Here is a 19957-nt window from a genome sequence, read left to right on the forward strand (position 1 = left end):
TTTCAGTGTACAATGCCAGTAAAGGTATTATTTGACTCACTGAATAACTGTGACATAAACTGAACTCTCATTCTAAACTCATTTCCCCTGAGCTAACTGAAGGATCACTAAGATAAAAGGAGCACACTTGTTTAGTCGGGGGCTGAGGGGATAAACCCAGAGCAAGTGAGTGTTTTTTATGATTAATTTAAATTTCATTAGCTTTGATCGGTTGATTTGCAGTTACCCTAAGTATAATAAAAATTACCTTCATAAAAACTGATTTCGGTCAGCAATTGGTCTAATGTCAATACGTTTAACTCTTAATGAAGTCTCTGCTGGCTTTGCATTCATTTCAGTGTTTTAGTAAACTGCATTTCAGACAGAAACCATGTTCAGTAATGCAGACCAACATGGAATTCTTCCATCAAATGCAAATGGTTTTGTTTTTATTTTCTGTGGGCACTGCAAAATGTCATACCTCCTCAGGTAAATTACGTCTACACCTCAATGAAGTATGAATTGTTATATGATATATATGATAACTATAAGTCATGTTTTACAAAGAAAAATCTGGGGAGAAATAAGAGTTGGTACAGTTTTATCCTGTGTTGCCAAAAGCTAACAAGAACAAGACAGGATATCAATATTTCTAACATGCCCCAAGTGCCCGTTCAGAGCTGATTGGCCAAGAAATAAAAGCCTGAAGGAATGACCAACCCCCCAGTCCTCTGTTCTTATAACCAGCAGCCGTCTTCATTTCTTTGTTCATTTTGGACAGAGCTCCCTTCTCTCTTTAGATTTTTTGTGAATATAAATATTCTTATATATTAAATATTCTAATTTGACCTCAGCTTGCCACTGGTCTGGACTTCACATGATGTGTGACTATTGAGTAACTCTACCCATAATGTTAATGTCAAAAGCTTAGCACTGAATGTTTATAATCATTTGAAGTAGGAGAGTAAAATACCACCCAACTTTTTTCATAGTTAATTTATTATTTAGACAATAAAACAGTTCATAATTTCTAATAACTTTATTATTTTTTGGTTGTCATTATTCATCAGAAGCCAGGGGTGACAAAGTTTTCACGAAAGCTGGAAACCAATCGAAAAGCCGTCTTATCACAATGTGACAGCTGGCTGAGTCTATCAGTGAAGAGGGGACCTCCCGTCCCACATGCTGATGATAATTAGGCTCATAATACGCACACTGAGCTGAGCAGAGAAGTCTCCTGTCTCAACCAACTCAGCTGGGTTTGGAACTTGAATGCAGCTATAAAAAATTTAATCCCATTGTTCTTAATGATCAATAATACAATGCAATATTCTGGAATTTAACAATTTAAACCGTGTGGAAAACTTCAAAAATTTCTTTTGCAGAAATTACAGCTGCAAGTGCTTGACGATACCCTTGGCAGAATAGCTCACGACCAGATAGATTAGATGGAGATTGTCGTGGAAGACTTTTAAGTCTTACTGCATATTTTTCAGTCTGAACTTTGTTTATTACCACTGGTTAAAAAGTGAGACTTTTTTCTTCCAATTTTTCACTTTGTATTGTCTTTGGCCCCCAAAAGTAAGTAATCTTGGGGTCAAAGTTGGTCTACATCAGGTTATCCTGTCTGCATGACCAGATCTCTCTGAGTTTTATGGAGCTACACTTATATACTTATGTACTTGAAGTTGAAGAATTGGAAAATTTTAGATTTAGGACCACCAAGGGGGCTACAACCTCTCAGTGAGGTCAGTGAGATTATTGCAATGGGTCAACATCCAACAAGCTGCCCATTTGACATCTTTTAAGTCTCTTGCAACGCAGAATGATATTACCTAAACATTAAAGTTTGAATAGCATGTGATTGACTCTTATGGTATATCATGGTATAATTTCTGTTGGTTTTAAAAATAATCTACAGTTTTTTCACCTTTTATTTAAAAAAAAAAAAACAGGACATTAATGCTGAAAATTATAAGTTAAATCTAAAAAAAAAAAATAAGAGGTAACATTACACATTTGAGAGTGTGGGCCAAACTTCACATTATTGATAGTAGTTGAGAGAGCAACCTCTGCTATCCGAAGACCTGGATGCTGTGTTAGTAGTAAATGTCTGCTTGAGTCAATGTGAGAAATAGAATTTGGCGAGCATTGCCAATGAATCAAGAGTCAGCTTCATCTGATGAAAAGGGTCTGCTGTGCTGAGTAAAAAAAGGTTTCCTACTAAATCACAGTCATGTCTGATGCATTGACGAAAGCCAGGGACTTTTTCTTTTATATTTTCCAGAGTGAATGGGGCACAAATAAGTCAGTAGTTCAAGTGGGAGGCTCTTTCCACCTCGAGGGCACATTTATTATGAGCTGTCCTCATGCATTTTGTAAAAATGCATGGAAAAAAGGACAAGGGAGGACAGCAAATATGTTTCTTCTTTAAAGGTGAAGCTTAGTTATTTTCAGTTTCTGATTATGAATAATAAGAAATTGGGCTTCTGTGAAATTTCTTCAAGAAAACCGGCCGTTTCCATGTAAGATGTTTAAATTATGTGGTAATTGTAAAAAAAAAAATTAATTTGTACAGCTCAATCCAAAAATCCAAAATTTATTTGGAGAAATAAGTAAAAGGCTTGTCAATAAAAAGTCAAATTACTTCAAATATAACTGAGTTAGCAAAACAACAAACCACATGGAACTGTGTTTTCTCTCTCTAATAAACGTGTCATAGTGCCGGCATCAATATTCCATCACTCACTTGGGCTGTGCTCTCATTGTATGCAGAAAGAGAGTTGCTAATACTGGGCAAACATGCCATAAGCTCTTGGAAAGCCAAGGCTATGTTAGACAAAAGGCTTGTTTTTCAGCAGCAGCAGACTGATTCATAGCATGCAATCCAGGTCATGCTCCCCAGTGTTATAGCCTCCGGGCCCTCATGTTGAGGTGAACTAATGCTTGTGGATGTTTTTTTTCCAAGACCTTAGTTGCTCTAAAATGCACCTGTTGGGAAAACTTCAAAGGTTAGAAACAATTCGTCCTTTACCTTTGGAAGAAGCACAGTGGGAAGGCATAAACTTGAGGTCTCTATACTAAGACGGATTTTTAAAAGATCTTAGGAGTCAGTCTCCAAAATGGTGCAAATTCCTAAGCCTTCATGGATCCAAAGAACAGTTGTTTACAAGTGCCACATACATTACACGTTATGTCAGCTCTATCCTTAGCCTTCGAGGATGCTGTATGGGAGATGAATTTTACAAGTGTTTTATCTTGGACTTGTATTGGCGAGTGTAAATTTTATACTAAGCCTTGCTGTCATACCAGTTTGTTAGAAGGGAAGCACTTGTTGTGCTTGAAATACTAAAATTTACGTTCTTTTCTTCACGTGCTAATGTTTTGCTATTAGCAACATTTTGCATGAATGCTGCTGTGAGCAAGATCCTTTTTCTGCCACCACACACCTACAACTTTGCTCAATGAAGGATTTTTGGTTAAAAAGAAAAAGAAAAAAGTCAATAAAATTTAGTGTTGTAAATTTCTTAACAACCCCCACAAAATTCTCCATCTGTCATTGTTTTTCCTAACAAATAAAAGTTGCAAACTGTGTTTTAAAGAATCGTTTATCAATATCAGTCCATTCCAGGCTTGACTGTTTGATATGACATGTTCATTACAATTTCTGAGTTTACATAACACCCACAAAACATCAAAAATGCCCTTTTTTTCTGAGTTTTCTCATAGTTTGAACAGATAAATTACATTCTGATCTAGAAATGCTGTGGGCAGCATCCCCAATGCTGCCCACAGTCCACACTTCTAAAGAAATATATTTTTTCAAATAAGTTATATAAATGACATAGGAGTTCCTTGAAACACTTGAAAACTGTATCTCATATCACTTTGCTGCAAAAAAAGTGAATATGTTTAATTACAGATTAACAACAATAAATTGTTTTGTAGTTGAGCTCTTATAGTTGATCAATAATTTAGCAGCAAAAGATGTCTTTGAATAGAAAATGTTGCTTATTTTTGTCAACGTATAGTTTTTGATTAAAATGGAATTAATTGCAATTAATTAATTACAGGCACAGCAATTAACTAAATTAAAAATTGTAACTGAGTCCCACCCACTAATAAATATGTAAAGCTTATGAACTGATTTTGGCTTGTTTTTTTGTTTTTTTTTTTACGTTTATTAACCCATGTTTCACCAAATATGTTTCATTTTCAAAAAAATAAATTAATATTTAATTTGTGGAACCTCTTAGCATGTTTATTGAGGTTAACAACCACCGCCGCATGACATTAAGTTTGCACAGAAAGCTACACACAACAACTAACATCTCCTGCTTCTTTCATATTGTAATCCAGATAATTTCAGCAGTTTCTGTTGAGCTCTGGCTTAAAGAGTATTTAGTGCAGTCTAATACACGATGGCTTATAACATGATACGCAGGATATTTGAGTCTCTAAATATGGATGAAGTGAGAGACCAAATTTGGAAAACATATAGTTCAACATGATAAAGAATAGATAGCTGAATTTGTGAAAGTTGTCATACTTTGACACGGAAAAGTGTGAGCACTTTATTAAATCTGGCAGGAATCAGACTTTCAATTTGTTTAGGTCTACTCAAATCAATCAATCAAAACACAACTCATATACAATAAAAAAAAAAGACTTAATCATAAACATATCTGCTTTGTGAAGAGATTTTCTATTTTATTTTTCCTCACATAACACAGATTCACACAGTAAATATTGTCTTTTGAAGGACACTTCACAGAAAAGTCAATTAAATCCAATCATCCAGACAGATTCAAAGTGAGCTACATGCATTAAATTTTAGTCCTAACAATGGAGTAAAATCCTATTTATTAGTAAAGTATTTTCTATCTAACCAAACCCACCAAATTATTGAATCACTGATTTGCAGCAATTGTTCCTCCTTGACAAAGACTTCATACCGAGTTATGGCTGCTCACTAAAACTGACAACACAGGAAAGCATAGCATTACTCAGAGAATTAGTAGAGAAACCCAAGGTAACTCGAGCCGGGGGAAACTGCAAAGATCCAAAGCTCAAGTCTTTGTGGAGCAGGGGTAAAAAGAAATCTACTGTTAAAGGAAATACATTCTCCTTTGGAGTTTGCCAAAAGCATTTTAAAGCACGCAAAAAAACATGGAGGGAGATGATATTGGTGGCAGCTTCATACTGCATGGATGTTTTTCTTAAGCAGTCAAAGAGATATGAATTCTCAGTAATTAAATCCCTCGGAATGGTTCGTTTGCATGCCCAAAGATTCCGCCAGTCCGTTCCTAGAATGTGTGCTGTACTTACGTAGTGACGTAGTATAAAAGCTACGCAACTTGAAACATATCCAAGATGGCGTCAAGACAGACGTCTTCCAAAATATGGTTATATTTCACAAACAAAAAAGGACAATGCCAGGGTAGGTTGTAACATGTGCACAGCTTTGATCACAATAAAATGCTGAAATACGCCCAACATTGTCAAACAGTTGACCACACGGAATGCAAACTGATTTGTACGAATGTTCGATACGTTGCTTAGCGACAGTGGGAGCTTCGATAACACACCAACACCTGCCATGACCACCTCAGGTAACGTTAAGCTCTTTCAAGTCCTGGTTATTTTATTAATGTTAGCCTCATACTTTACGAATGATCTCCATCTCACAACAGTCATAAAAAGGAAATTAGAGTATGGGTTCAGATTAGGCTCATTTGTCAGATTTCACCTTTTGAAAAATAATCTTGCGCAGAAACATATTTTTCATTTGACCCGCGTTTCTGCATTTGGATGTTTTTTATTGGACTGATATGCTATTCTGATCTTAAATGTCATGCTTTGATTAGCTGTAAGCAAGAAATCATCGTTAACAGAAACAAAAACTTTAAAACATCGGTATGTGTGGAGCTAATAATGTGGCTAACTTGCGAACTGAGTTACTGAAATTCATGTAAGTTTCATTATTATTCAAATTTATTGAATATGACTGTAGTTGAGGATAGCCAGAGTGTTGCTGGCTCAGACGTAAGCTCTTGCACATTTTTAGCTACCTCTTGAGGCGGGGGAAAAGGAAAAACGACAGAGCAAATAAATAACATCTGGCACAGTTTAAGTCTTGAAAGGATCTTTACTGAAAGGACAAACATGTAAATGTTTCTGCACAAAAACAGTTGATGTGGAAAAAGTTGTATTTCGTGTCAAAATGTTAATTTGACAGCGAGAATCTGATTTTTCAAGTCAGGTTTAATTTTGTTTGAATCTAATACAACATGGTGCATTTTTTGAATTAAAGGCTTTATTTTATTTTCTAACTCAATTAGAATCAACAAGTGATATTGATAAGGGATCAATTTAATCAATTACCATCTCTACAGAGAGAATCTGGTCTGAGCTGAGAAGCTGGATAGAGCTAAATTTAGCGCAGTGTTGCAAAAAAAAAGAAATGAAAAAAAAACAACAACAAAAAACACTACTAACAATGTAAAAGTCTTGAGACTGAGAAAGATGTTCACCTTCCAGCAGGACAGCAATCCTAACCATATAGCAGTATCAACAGGGGAGTAAAGTAGATTATTTAAAGCATTTTCATCTGTTTGAACAATCCAGTCAAAATCAAGATCTAAATCCAATTGAGAATCAGTGGTAAGTAATGGAAAGTGATGTTCAGAAATGCTCTCCTTTAATCTGAAATATGTTAAGCAAATGCGGTTAAACATTGTACTGTATCGGAGGAGTTGATCCATTCATGCAACACTTTTCAGATATTTTATTACAAAAATGTTAAATCCTGTTTTTTTGTTTGACTTTATATTTTAAAAAGCCTTTAATGACTTTGCTCTCCAAGTCAACACTAACTGTGAATCCTTCACAGTTTTCTTCAAGCAAATTGAGTTTGTATCTCTCCACTTTTATTCTATGGACCATTGATTAAATATGATCCATATTTAATCAATATGGTTATATTAATCTGAAAATATAACATTCTTTTCAGATTAAAGTGTGTTATATTTACTTTAATCTGAAAAGAGGATTCCCTTGATTGACTGCTGGATATGTATGCTTGTATATTAGGGGTGCATCAATTGCAGTTTTCTGGCTGATCACCACTTACCGATCTTTTAAAAACCTTAACTTACCAATTCCGATTTTGGCCAATACCAGTTTTTTGTCTGACATGTTGCTCAATATATCAAGAAAGTTGCTGAATTGGCAACAATGGGGTGACTATTGCTAACTGTAAATGTGCAGATATGACCTGGTTGGCCGGTTTATCAGTCAAACCTCTCTCACCAGAGAAAAGAAAAGCATAGTGGCTGATTTTTAGATCTTGCCAAGGTTTTTAACATTGGTGGATAAGATCGGCTTCACGTGTAAAAAATCGTCCGATCACCGATAAATCCGTTGGCCGATAAATCGGTTCACCCTTAATCTGTATGTGGTGACTCTTGAGGCACTGATTCCAGTTGCTGTCCCGGCCTGGCAATTTGTGACCCATATTCTTACGGTATACTAAACTATGTTTAGTCCTGTCAGTGCTGCTAATATCCCTGTTGTTTGTGCTTTTTAAAAAAAAAAAAAAAAAAAAAAAAACCCACACATTTTCCTCCTACTACTACTTAACATTCCATTAATATGCATATCTGTCACAGTCAGCTTCTTTAGCAGAACTTTTTTTTTTTATATTGTGTAAAGAAACTGAAGTAAAAACATGCTTGTTCGGTAGATAGAACAACGCTGATTTACTATTAATAATTTGTTAAAAAGCAGTAAATACTAAAACATTAACATATTCCTTCAGTATGCCCGCTTCAAACTTATGATATCCTACAGCGAAACTGCAAAGGTTTAATTTCTTCCTACTCACGATTGATACAACTGGAACACAGAACAAGCAAACATAAGTCAAAGAACTGGCATGCCATCCTTTAACTGTGGACACAATCGTGTTTCTTCGAAAAGACGCGGAAGCCAACATGGTCTGGTATCTTGTCACCGACATCTCGGGCCAATCCAAGTCCTGAGCTCAGCACCCAGAATGCGGCTGAGCAGCCGGAGAGGGCTGGAGTAGAAGCAGCAGCAGCTTATAGCCTGATATACGAGTGACCGCTAGCTTCATGTCAGCCGCGCAGACATCAATGAAGTAGCAGCAGTGGAAATCTTCCAGCGGGAAGGAGGGGGGAGACAGAAGGAAGAAGAGCGAGAGGACGGGCAAGAAGGGATACGGGACATCATTTGATCCGACAGGAGTAACTGTTTACGTTGATTCGGTTTCAACTGTTTTGAAGAGCTCCAAAAATAATAAGAATAATAATAATTAAAAAAAAAAAAACACCAGCAGGAAGGTTAGCTAGCCGCCGCCATCTCCTCTTAGTCGGAGCGACTTCCAAACCATGGGGAACGCTGCAACCGCCAAGAAGGGCAACGAACTGGAGAGCGGTGAGTCCTAGCTATCGGTCAGCTTCGGTGGTGTTTTATAAGTCCTGTTTGTCTTAACTCTTTCCAGTTGCTAGCTAGCTTTAAACTCTGTTTAGAATAGTCCAAACTGGCAAATCGTTTTACATCTCACTCGTCACACATTCTCAACATTATCAACCACAAATGACTGAATACACATTGTATTTTGTTGTATCTTTGTAATTTAAATGTTGCCCAAACCGTTTTGCTTCCATGTCTTGGAATCCAGCAATAGTAATCACACCGTGGACGGGCAGTTAAAACGCATTGGGGATTTGTTTAAGTTATTTATTGTTGTATTTTTGAAATTAGCTAATTCAAAGGGGGTGATTTTGTTTTCCCTGGAACTTAGCTAGCCCGCTAACTTTAGCCTGCATGGTGGTGGGGGGGATTAGCCTTAGCCCTCTGAAGGCCCCTCTGTCCCTCATGATTGTGGTGTTAGCAGTAAAGGCCTTCTACAGTTGCAGCCATACATTGCAATCTTTTCCTGTCGAAAATACTTGGAAATGGGTGAGAGAGCGAGAGAGAGAGAGAAAAAAAAAACCGTAGCCCATCATTGCCTCAACATCCCTGGTGGAAAATGTTGTTGTCTTATAGTATGTTTGGCCTCAGGCTGCTTTTCAACACAGCCAGCTGTGTCAGACAGGAACTTTGCACTGATGATCTTCAATCTGCAGCGTTAAACCAGAGAGCCGTGAATAATTGTTCTAAATGGGCATTAAATTTTCTCTGAAGGCAGTGTGGGGATGTTTCTGCCCCCTCTCCAGGGCTCTGCTGTCACGTTTTTATTCTTAGCTTCGTAAACAAAGCTTTCTCCCTCTGTACAGCAACATGCCCAAATATGGTGAAGAAATGACAAATTCCCTCTTTCCATTCATAAAACTGGGACCCTTGCTCTTGTCTGCCCAGCACAAGCATGCAAACACTGATGCGTGCCATTTCTGTTTGTTCAAAGCCCCTCTTCTCTAATCGTGCTGTGGTAAAAGTCCATCAGGGTTCACTTCTCACACTCGGCTTGTCATTGACTGTAGCAGCTTGTCATCGGACCTTCGTCAGAGGATAAGGGGTATTACAAGCTTTGAACGCTTTGACGTAACTCGGCCTAGGCCGGTGTTGCTTTACGCTCCTATACCCTGATGTGTGCAGCTGATCATTGCCGAAGAGCTTATGTTGTAGATCATACCCCTGGTTGCAAACTGGGAAGCTTGGAGTGCGGGTGTTGTTTTGATTTGCAGTTCACGGAAAGTTTCCCATCTTCGAGATCTTGAAAACACACAAACCGTCTGTGTGCAGTTATGGCCCGAGTTTGTTTAAAGTAAAGTCACTTTATGATGCTGTGAGCACATTTGTTTGAGATTTATTGACCTGTTGAGAGACACCAGGCAGGCATGGTGAATTCTGCCAACCAGCAGCACTCACACAAACACACACTCGCAGAGAAGACAATCAGATCAGTGTAGAGTATCTAAACTTGCAGCCACTCCTTCTGAATCCAGCTACGATCCCTGACTCTTAAACCTGTTTACGCTGACACAGTGCCCTGAGCTGTAGATCTTTCTGGAGTGTAGCCACTCTGGAAGGGGTGACCTGGTTACCTACAGTGGTATATGTTTACTGTACATAAAGATGTCTCTGACTGGAACGGATCGTGGAGCCACCACACACTCACAGTAGGACAGCAGGATTAAACACTTGCCTTTGCGTCACCTATTTTGCTCCACAGTACTTCCATGTACAATGTTCACACTGTAGTGTAACAGGATAGGCCAGCATAACTCAACCATGGTATGCCCAGCTCAGTTTTAGCACTGGAATTAGAGATGGTCGTCTAGCTGAAGGCTTGGTTGCAATTCTTCTATAAAGTCTTGAAGCAAATTTGTTTCATTTGAATTTGTTTCATATTTTTATTTGAACAATATTTTTACTTCGAAGCACATTTTCTTTTCCTGTGTTATCATTTTGATCTGTTTTAATGTGCATGACCGACTTTTCTGCTGCATTCCATTTTATTACACCTGTTCTTCGACTGCCACCATAGACAGTTAGTCTCTGTTCAGATTCCTGAAGTGATTATCAACTTTGTTCTCATTCCTGTTGCTTTTCTTTCGCAACATATGCTTGGCATTTGTAGATGTTGTTCTATACTTATTGTGTACTTGAACTCTTGTGTTTTTTTTTTCTCTGTCTTTTCTTCTGTATCATCCCATCCATGTGGGTGATTGTTCCTGCAAAACCATGGTGATCTATAGACACATTTGGTATGCTTAAAAAAAAAAAAAAAGAGAGATCAGACTAGCCGAACAGCAAAGGGTTCATTGTGGAAACTTGCTAGACGTGCTTGCTTTTCATGTGATTTGATCTTTTTTTTTCCTTTTTGTTTGTTCTTTTTGTTGTTTTTTTGCACTCTCAATCTGGATATCTACGGTGTATTTCCTATACATTGGTTTGTTTTTTGCTTAAATTTTAAGCTTGTTTTGTGAGACTCCTTAAAAGGCTCCGGGTCTGTTCTCCCCTTCACCAATTTGTACTTTTGCACCCAGCTGTTGCCATCTCGTCCTAACATACTCCCACTTCTCACTGGTAAGCATAGCACTGTGCCTAACCATTATGCATCAGTGAATTTATCCTGGTGTTGAAGTCATTTGATCAGTCAAAAAGAAAAATGATCCCACAATCTAAATAACACAATTTTAAATAAAGCTGGATGACATGGTTCATATTATCAGTCTATCCATAATTATTGATTTTTTTTTTTTTTCTTAAATGTCTGAAATACTGCCAGTCTGTTGATGTGACTTTTCCTGTTTCATCCACAGTTTTCACTCCACGCTGTTGTTTTTTTATTTTTAAGCAGTTATGAGGCAAAACCCGAAACTGCTGATACCCTAGTTACTCAACAGGCTGTTGCTAGGTAACCAAAGAGTGAGTTGGTTGATGTTACCCACCTTGCTCATGTGTCCTAGAGAGGTTGTGTGGCTAAAGCCTTTCCTCTGCCTACATCCCCCAGAATGCTGTGCGGTTCTGGATCAGAGTTCAGTGAATTATTGAAAATTCTATCAGACGTATTATCTATTGATGTTGAGCGCGTCTATCGCAATATATTGTTATTGATTTATTGTCCACTCTGGCCTTTAAATTGAATTTAATTGAGTTATTAAATTAAATAACTCAATTAATAAAATAACGTATTGAGCTATCAATTAAACTCAATAAGTTATTGAGTTATTAATTAATTAAATAACTCAATAAGATCAATAAGACTTGGTCTTATTGGAGAGTTACCAGCCAAAGGTTTGAGACCAGAATCAGCCAATGTTCTCTTAATCTGATCTGAATAGCGATCAGCAAGTTAAACACAGAAATTTTAAGCACTCTGACTGGATTCAAAAGCACTACCTTTACTAAAGAATGTGCCCTTTATTTTTTTAAATTATATGTTTATAGGCCTAAGCACAATTATTCATCAGACCTAATAGAAACCCAGAACAGGAAAAGCCCTATCGTTGCATCTCTTAATCTTACTACCTGTTTTCAAGGCTTGTGGTTCTGATCTCTGTTTGGGCCAAACAACTGTTGTAAAATATGGCAGATTAGATCCAAAAATAGAGCCGCGTAATGTATCAGTTATATTCATCATCCCAATTGCATCATAAGTGCAAAGAACTGCTTGCAGGTAATATTTGGTAGACTAATATATGTCAGGTGCAGTGCATTCCAACTGTGCTTGTTACGCTCATATGTTTGTTCAGGTGGACGGACTCCCTCTGCCTGACTAAGACCTCAGTCTGAAAGAACTCCAACAGAGAAGTGGGGTATTCACGATAACGACAAAGTGAAAGAAATTTGACTTAAATAAAATTGGTGTCATTTTTGCAAATATTTAGCAATGCAATCAACATTTCTTGTTTTCCTTATATTGTGGAGCCCGTATTAATTTAATAATGAGTGACATTTACTCATAGCTTACAAGTCAAAAACAGAACATGACCCAACACTCAATTATCGGTTGTCAAAGCATTTAAAAAATACATTTTTAAAGCCAGGTACTAATTGATGTGAATTTTAGACGGCTTATTTCCATACCTGGAAAAAGTTGTCGTACAAATCAACCAAAACTGCAAAAATGGTAAAGGGGTGAAATGACTAACATCCTCCTGTAAGTGTTTTCTACCAGAGGTGATGCCCAGAGAAACAAATCCTGTGGTTTCTGAGGGATGTTTTTTCCTGTTTGACTTAGACTACTAAATAACAGAAATGCTGAGTTTCTTGGCATGCATCACTCATCTGCCTGTCACCTCATTGGTATTGTTGTCTTGTGTTTTTGTTTCCTTCCTTTCCTTTCATTTCATATCCAGATGAGAGCTAACTCTGCTTGTGTTCTTCCTCCTTGACTTGCGTTTTTCCATTTCCTACTTTTCTTCCCTTCTCCTCTTCTCCTCGGTCTATTTGCTAAGACCAGTTAAGCCCCAAACGTGTGGTGAACCTGAATGCAAAATTGCTTCTACACAAACTAAATATATGCCAGCTCACTCTGTCTGTGGTGCGTCTCATTTTTCTTCCAGTTAAAGAGTTTCTGGCTAAAGCCAAAGAAGATTTCTTACGGAAATGGGAAAACCCACCACAGGTCAGCCTGATTTGTTTGTTAAACGTAACATTTGTGTCTTGGCACATACAGTAATAACCCGAGGTTGTTTCCACAGTGCTCAACGTGCCTAGAGGACTTTGACAGGATAAAGACTCTTGGTACAGGCTCATTTGGAAGAGTCATGCTGGTCAAACACACAGAGACAGAACAGTACTTTGCCATGAAAATCCTGGACAAGCAGAAGGTTGGTGGCAGCTTTATTAAGACTATAGCTTTATTTTCCAACAAGTATTATTGCTATATGCAGTAAAAATGTTTAGGGTTTAGTAAAACTGTGCCATTTATCATATCCAAGAACATAGTCACTTTTGTACTTAAAAATGGCATTTTTATCTTTACATTATGAATTACAGTGTTACTTTAGAAAAATAGATTATTAGTAGCTCCTAGTTGCCTTGCCTGCTTGAGTTCCTCTTACTCTTCCATTGCCGGGATCTGATTGACAATCTTATCTCTGCATCTGTCAGGTGGTGAAACTTAAGCAAATAGAACACACATTAAACGAGAAGAGGATATTACAAGCTGTGAGCTTTCCTTTTATCGTCACACTCGAGTACGCCTTTAAGGTATGCTTTGCTTATCTTGACGTGTAGAAATTTGAAAAAAAAAAAAAAAATCCTTTAATTGGTCTTCTGGAACATTTAGGAGCCTCTTTCATTTCTAGGACAACTCCAATTTGTACATGGTAATGGAGTACATTCCAGGAGGAGAGATGTTCTCTCATTTAAGACGAATTGGAAGATTCAGGTGAGGATTAAATGTAAATTATACAAAGTGTTGCTGTGCAGTGGTGCCTTGGCTTGTTTTTTTTGTTGGGTTTTTATGTGGTTTATGCTAGATTAAACTCTTTCTACATTTTCTTCCAAATGTCTCCCCCCCTTTTCTCTTTATGCTAAACGCACATCTCTCAATTTCCAGTGAGCCACACGCACGATTTTACGGCGCCCAGATAGTGCTGACGTTTGAGTACCTACATTCATTAGACCTCATCTACAGAGATCTAAAACCTGAGAATCTTCTCATTGACAACCATGGCTACCTTCAGGTGAGCTTGCAGTGCAGACCATGAATTTATGATGCTGGAGCATTTTGCGAAACGGTTAGAGGTCAGTAATGCGGCATTTTCCCTACAATTTTCAGGTGACAGACTTTGGATTTGCCAAGAGAGTAAAAGGAAGAACCTGGACGTTGTGTGGAACACCAGAATACCTCGCGCCAGAGATCATTCTAAGCAAAGTATAAACTTGAATTGTTTAGTTGATTATGATATACTTTTTCCCCCTAAAGAACATAAAACCCCTGTAGTACTTTTCTAATTGCCCTTTCCAGTTCTTCCCAAGTGTAATACCAGTAATTCTTTCCTCTGTCACTTTCACATCTTCACAGACACGACCTTAATGGTTTCAGGCCTAAAATAGACGGATTTATGCATTGCCAATAAAATTATATTGCTGTGCAATTACGAGCATCCCATATACCCATTTACTCTGGTATTCGCTGCTGGGAGTAAAGGCATTTTATTTTTTGTTGACTTATGAGTTATTATGAAACCATGTTGCCTTCCAGCCCCTCCCATCAATGTTTAACCAGCTTAACCATTGGCCCTGTTCATATCTGATGTTAACATCCGTCTTTGCTGATTTAGATAAATGTAAACCTCGCTAAGCACACCACTTTGCTCGTTTGCTTAGCAAAAAAAAAAAAAAAAGTCAGAAATAGAGCAAAAGTTGACACAACTAAGAGACTTTGTTCTGCCGGAAGTAACGGATATAGTCAGTGGGTTTCCCTGGAGAAACAATTTTCAAGCCTTTTTCTTCACCCAGTAGATTGATACGCAACCTTTTTCACTGATTTCAAAGACTTTTTGCTCAGCATGTGAGGCTGCTTTGCTCTCTGCCCTCCGGTTTAATCTTCATTCAAACTTCATACAACTATTTGTTGTATTTTAACATTAACTGTGTTGCTGTAACCACTCATTTAAAAAGTGTCGGAGCACATAAAATATATGCCTTCGAGCATTTAAATGTAGTGTTTATTTGTTCGCAGGTCAGTCTTTGGTTGTTTTTTTTTTTTTTTTCTTTCTTTCTTTTTTCTGCCTGGGACGTTTAACACCTGTGTTTATCAGATTTAGATCCAACAGAGAATGCACACTTTCATGATGTCAGAAGGCTTGTTTGTTTTAGACATCTGCCTGGTCTGTTTCAGGGCTATAACAAAGCCGTGGACTGGTGGGCCCTCGGAGTTCTCATCTACGAAATGGCAGCTGGTTACCCTCCGTTCTTTGCAGATCAGCCGATTCAGATCTATGAAAAGATAGTGTCTGGAAAGGTGAGAAGGAATTTTCCTCGAGGGGAATTTACATACTCCAGAGCTACTGCAGAGTATGATGAAATATGGAATTTGGCTTTAGGATGTTCCAGGTCTGGATAAATATGACAGAAAGAAAGTGGAGTATAGAATAACATTTTTTCCATATTTTTTTCCTTATTTAATTTTGAAAACACAAAATCTGAATGTGGAAAAAAAAAATAAAATCTTGACTAGGAAACCAAAAGCTGCCCATAACATAACTGACGTTATGCTATTTTTCTCATCTATCTCCATTTATGTAATTAGAAAATTGATGATATTAATGTTCAGTGAGTAGTCCATAGAACTGATCTGGATCTAACTAATACTATTTAATTCTAGATCTCTGCTTTAAATTGCTTACTAATTTTTTGAAATTGTTTTATGAATTAAAGACTATGCTAAAAATACCTTTATTTTTTTTTTCTACATCTGTGTCGTTATATCATGTCTGAATTTAGATATATGGCGAAAGACTGAAGAGGGTTTAACAATTCCAAAACAACACCAATAATTTAATCTGAAACAAAAAAATAAAAATAAAAAAAATCTCAAGATTTGAATCCTGAATAGTTTATTCACTTTAAGAAACTTCAAAAATGGAAAGGATGTTCGATCCTTGATGGCTTTTCTTCCAAGTATTGCATGTAGAATTTATGAAGAGCCACAGTTTAAGACCTTTTGAAGTTCTTAAGCTTTCTTTTCTTCCCTTCAGGTACGATTCCCATCCCACTTCAGCTCTGACTTGAAGGACCTGTTAAGAAACTTGCTGCAGGTGGACCTGACCAAACGCTACGGAAACCTGAAGAACGGCGTCAACGACATCAAAGGCCACAAATGGTTTTCCACAACAGACTGGATTGCAATCTACGAGCGAAAGGTAAGCCGTGTTTTATAACAACAATAACCATTATGAGCCCGACCCATGTTAACTGCTTATTGATTTATGCTTGTTTGGGTTTTTGGCCGTTTTGCTCATAAAGTTTCCCAGGTATTACGCCATGTGGTGTTTCTAGAAAGTATAGCATTCATTTGATGCTTTGTGTTTATTTCTTTTGTTGCCATAATGACCTTTTGAAATTGTGCTCAAAAAGTTTAACTTTGGTTTATCAGACTATGACGCGTTCCTCCACAAGACTACTTACTGTCTGGAGGGAGTTTTCAGGAATACAGGAGTCACTCGAACAAAATCGGTACTGATCAGAAATCCCTGCAGCTTCCTCAGTGTCGCCCTCAAGCTCTTGGTAGTCTTCATCACCGGTTTCCATCTTGTTTTTATCAATTATGGAGAAGAATCAGACTTTACAAATGTGACTGTTGTTCCATATGTTGTTATATTGCGGCTGAGTTCTCCAGAAGTCTTGACGGTTGAAACTAATTGAAAGACTGATTCAACAAAGTTTTAGTTTAAGGTAATGCACATTTATACACCCAGATTATTCCATCTATTTTATTTATTTATTTATTTATTTTGCATTTCACAAGGATCTATTGTATTAGTCACATTAAAGGTAGCAAAAGTGGTCTTTAATATTTCAAATAACAAAAAGTTTGTTTTTAACTGGCCTCTGTAGACTCTTAAAATGAAAAGTATTACGTTACATTGATATTAATCATTTTTCAAAAACTGAAATCCCAGCCAGCAGTTGCTATTTCACTGTTCCACTTTCTTAGTTTGCACACAAACATGTCATATGTTTTCGTGTGTGTCACTCTGGCAGCCAACACACTCAGTATTTAGTAAATATAAAGCTGATGGAGGTGTGTTAACTGGTCTGTTAAAAAAAATTGCACAAAACGTTTCAATTTGTGCTAAGAAATGTGACCGTTTCAGCTGCTGCTTGTGTTTTTTAAAGTGTGCTATCTGGCTTTTAGACTTGCTTTGATTTATGCAGAAGAGTGTTTAAAGATTCAGTGTGGAAAATAATGATGTAGAGCATAAAGAATGCAATGAGAGCCGAGAGTTTTAGTAGTCAGTTTAAAAGATAATTTGGTGGAGGAGAAAGTCACACAAGACGAAGATTCATTTTCTTCATCAAAGTAACCTAACATCACTACATGCACGCAGAAACTTGATTGTAAAAAACAAAAAAAAAAACATTTAATGCTCTTGATAGCATTGCTTTACCACATGGTGAGCATGAAATAGTATTGCCTGAGCATGAGATAAGATTTGTTTCCACGGTTTGATTAATTTGGCGGCCCATTTTTGTTAATACCCTTTAACATTTTGGTTAATTTGAACGCGCGAGATAAGTGTTCATACAGTGAGACGAGCACAGCAGACTAGTCGTTCACTCAGGGAAATAAACAGAGTAAGTTGGATGCCTCTTAATCAGAGTTAATCCCCCCGAAGACATTAATTAGTGGGGTTTTTAGAGAGATTTGGGCATGTTGTATTTTTATTATGCTTCTATATAAAATGTCTAAAAGGGACAATTAAATGTGCTATTGAAGCAAGAGGATCAACCCCCCCCATTGTAGAGTGTCAGTAAAGTTTGCATGTGCTTATCTTTATTAATGTGATGTTTTGATGATGTCTTTTAAAGCTGTCTCCTTTTGGAGGTTTACTGACTTTATATGGAACAACTCAAAGACGTTTACCATTTATTTGGGGCATAAGGATTGGATTTATGGATTTTTTTTTTGTCATCCAAATAGAATCAGAATCACACGTATTGGGTTATAATAGGTGTTGAACTTATCAACACGTTTTTTCATTAAATGTATTTTTAAAAGTGCACTTGACCTGAAATTCCTACCAGATGTAAGTAATGACCTATTCAGTCCATATTGATGCTAAATGTACTTTACAATGGGTATGTTACTGGTGCTCCACATTATGATAGGCTTGGTGTTTGCTGTTCTTCATTCTAAAAAAAAAATTCCTTCCATCAGATCAGTCCAAAATTATTGCACTAGGGTGTTCCAACATGACAGTGAAGCTAACTGGATCAAAAATGTGTTGGAATAGACGAAGGAGGCCGATTTTAATTTTCTGCAATGTTCCTGACGTCAGACTGATTGAACATTTCTGAAAAAAGCCTGAAAAATTGTGTCTTTGTCTGGTAAGCAACCAGTTAAAATGGTTACTTACCAGACAATAATCAGCCAGATTTATACCTGGATCTCTTGTGACAGCTGGTCTTTCATCAACAGTCACAGATCATCTTTGTGTAAAAAAGGATCTCTACCTCACTTTTGAATTTCATGCCAACCGCTCTTGCAAAGCCTCCTTCTGTGACCTCCGGAATGTCTCCAAACTCCACCCTGTTCTCTTCCTCAAACCCCGAACAGCTGGTCCATGTCGTTTATCTCCTCCAGACTGGACTACTGGAATGTACTTCTCATCGGGACCTCTAGCAAAAACCTACAGAGGCTCCGATACATTCAGAACTCTGCAGCTAGAGTCCTTATGATGGCGTTCAAACATGAGCTCATTACCCCCATTCTCCACTCTCTCCACTTGAAAAAATCCGTCTTTAACTTTTTTTTACTTTTTACTTTGCAACAGAGGCTTAGTATTTGACAGCTTCCCAGTTAGTTGTCCTTACAGACAGTGTGAGTAGGAATATAAACCTCATCAAACTCCTCTTGTTCTTCCAGGTGGAAGCTCCATTCATACCAAAGTGCAGAGGCCCCGGGGACACGAGCAACTTCGACGATTACGAGGAGGAGACTATCCGCATTTCTGTAACGGACAAATGTGCAAAAGAGTTCGCAGATTTTTAAGACAGAAGAACATGGATATATCAGGGAATCATAACGGGGACCTTTGCACTCTTCTAAAAGACTTGGGATGGAATGAGGACCATCTTCTTTTGTTTTTTTTTTTTTTTTTTTTTTTCCCAGATCTACGTAGTCCCTTCATTCCACAAGGCTGAAAGAGGTCGCCGTGTTCCTTGAGTGTTGAAAACTTCTCACCGTCAAAAACACCTGCGTATTAAAGCAGACAAGTCACTCTTTGTTTTTACTTTTCTGTTTTTGTCACTTTGAAGGCAGTTAGTTTTTGGATGTATTTGTTCCCAACTGAAATGTGATATGTTTTTTTGTTTTTTTATTTTTTGAAAGGGAGTGGAAAAATTGAGATTGAGATTGTGGCCAGTAACGGTCCACACTCTGACTTAGGAGGTCATTTGGCACACAGTACAGTGGGTTGTTTTGCTTTTCTTTTTTCATCGTCAGTGTAATTTCGATGTCCACATCCCACTAAGTTGAGGCAGCGTACCCAGCAATATTTGGTCCGTTTGGTGCATATTGCAGTTTTTACAACAAAGAAATATTGAGTGTATAAAGCATGACCAAACAGAAAGTATCTGGCTGACAAAAAAAAGAAGCTCTTTCCTTTCTTTGCTTTTTGCCTCTGAAAGCCAAATCAACCCCCCAAACAGATTTCACTTTTGTTTTTGTTTTTTTGTTTTTCCCACACCTTCACACATTTGGAGATTGCAGCTGGCAAAGCTTGCATTAAATAAAATGCAAGTCCATCTGTGTGTTTGCTGAATTTGG

The 19957-nt window shown here is 37.5% G+C and overlaps 1 protein-coding gene across 3 annotated transcripts; it reads left to right on the forward strand.

Moving 5' to 3' along the window:
- Positions 1–5500: 5500 nt before the first annotated feature.
- Positions 5501–19276, forward strand: LOC103135793 (cAMP-dependent protein kinase catalytic subunit beta-like). 3 transcript variants are annotated; one of them, XM_016669801.1, is made up of 11 exons: positions 7924–8436; positions 10704–10712; positions 13017–13078; positions 13155–13283; positions 13567–13665; positions 13764–13846; positions 14018–14144; positions 14240–14335; positions 15305–15427; positions 16164–16328; positions 19055–19276. In XM_016669801.1, exons 1-11 carry the CDS (start codon positions 8391–8393, stop codon positions 19178–19180), a joined length of 1065 nt encoding a protein of 354 aa, XP_016525287.1. In that variant the 5' UTR covers positions 7924–8390; the 3' UTR covers positions 19181–19276. The 3 variants fall into 3 exon arrangements, with proteins under 3 accessions (XP_016525286.1, XP_016525287.1, XP_007548775.1); XM_016669800.1 differs by lacking the exons at positions 7924–8436; positions 10704–10712 and adding an exon at positions 5501–5591; XM_007548713.2 differs by lacking the exon at positions 10704–10712 and having other exon boundaries at positions 7926–8436.
- Positions 19277–19957: the final 681 nt, after the last annotated feature.

This window comes from Poecilia formosa, unplaced genomic scaffold (genome assembly GCF_000485575.1).
Source record: "Poecilia formosa unplaced genomic scaffold, Poecilia_formosa-5.1.2 Scaffold27, whole genome shotgun sequence".
Lineage (NCBI taxonomy): Eukaryota > Metazoa > Chordata > Actinopteri > Cyprinodontiformes > Poeciliidae > Poecilia > Poecilia formosa.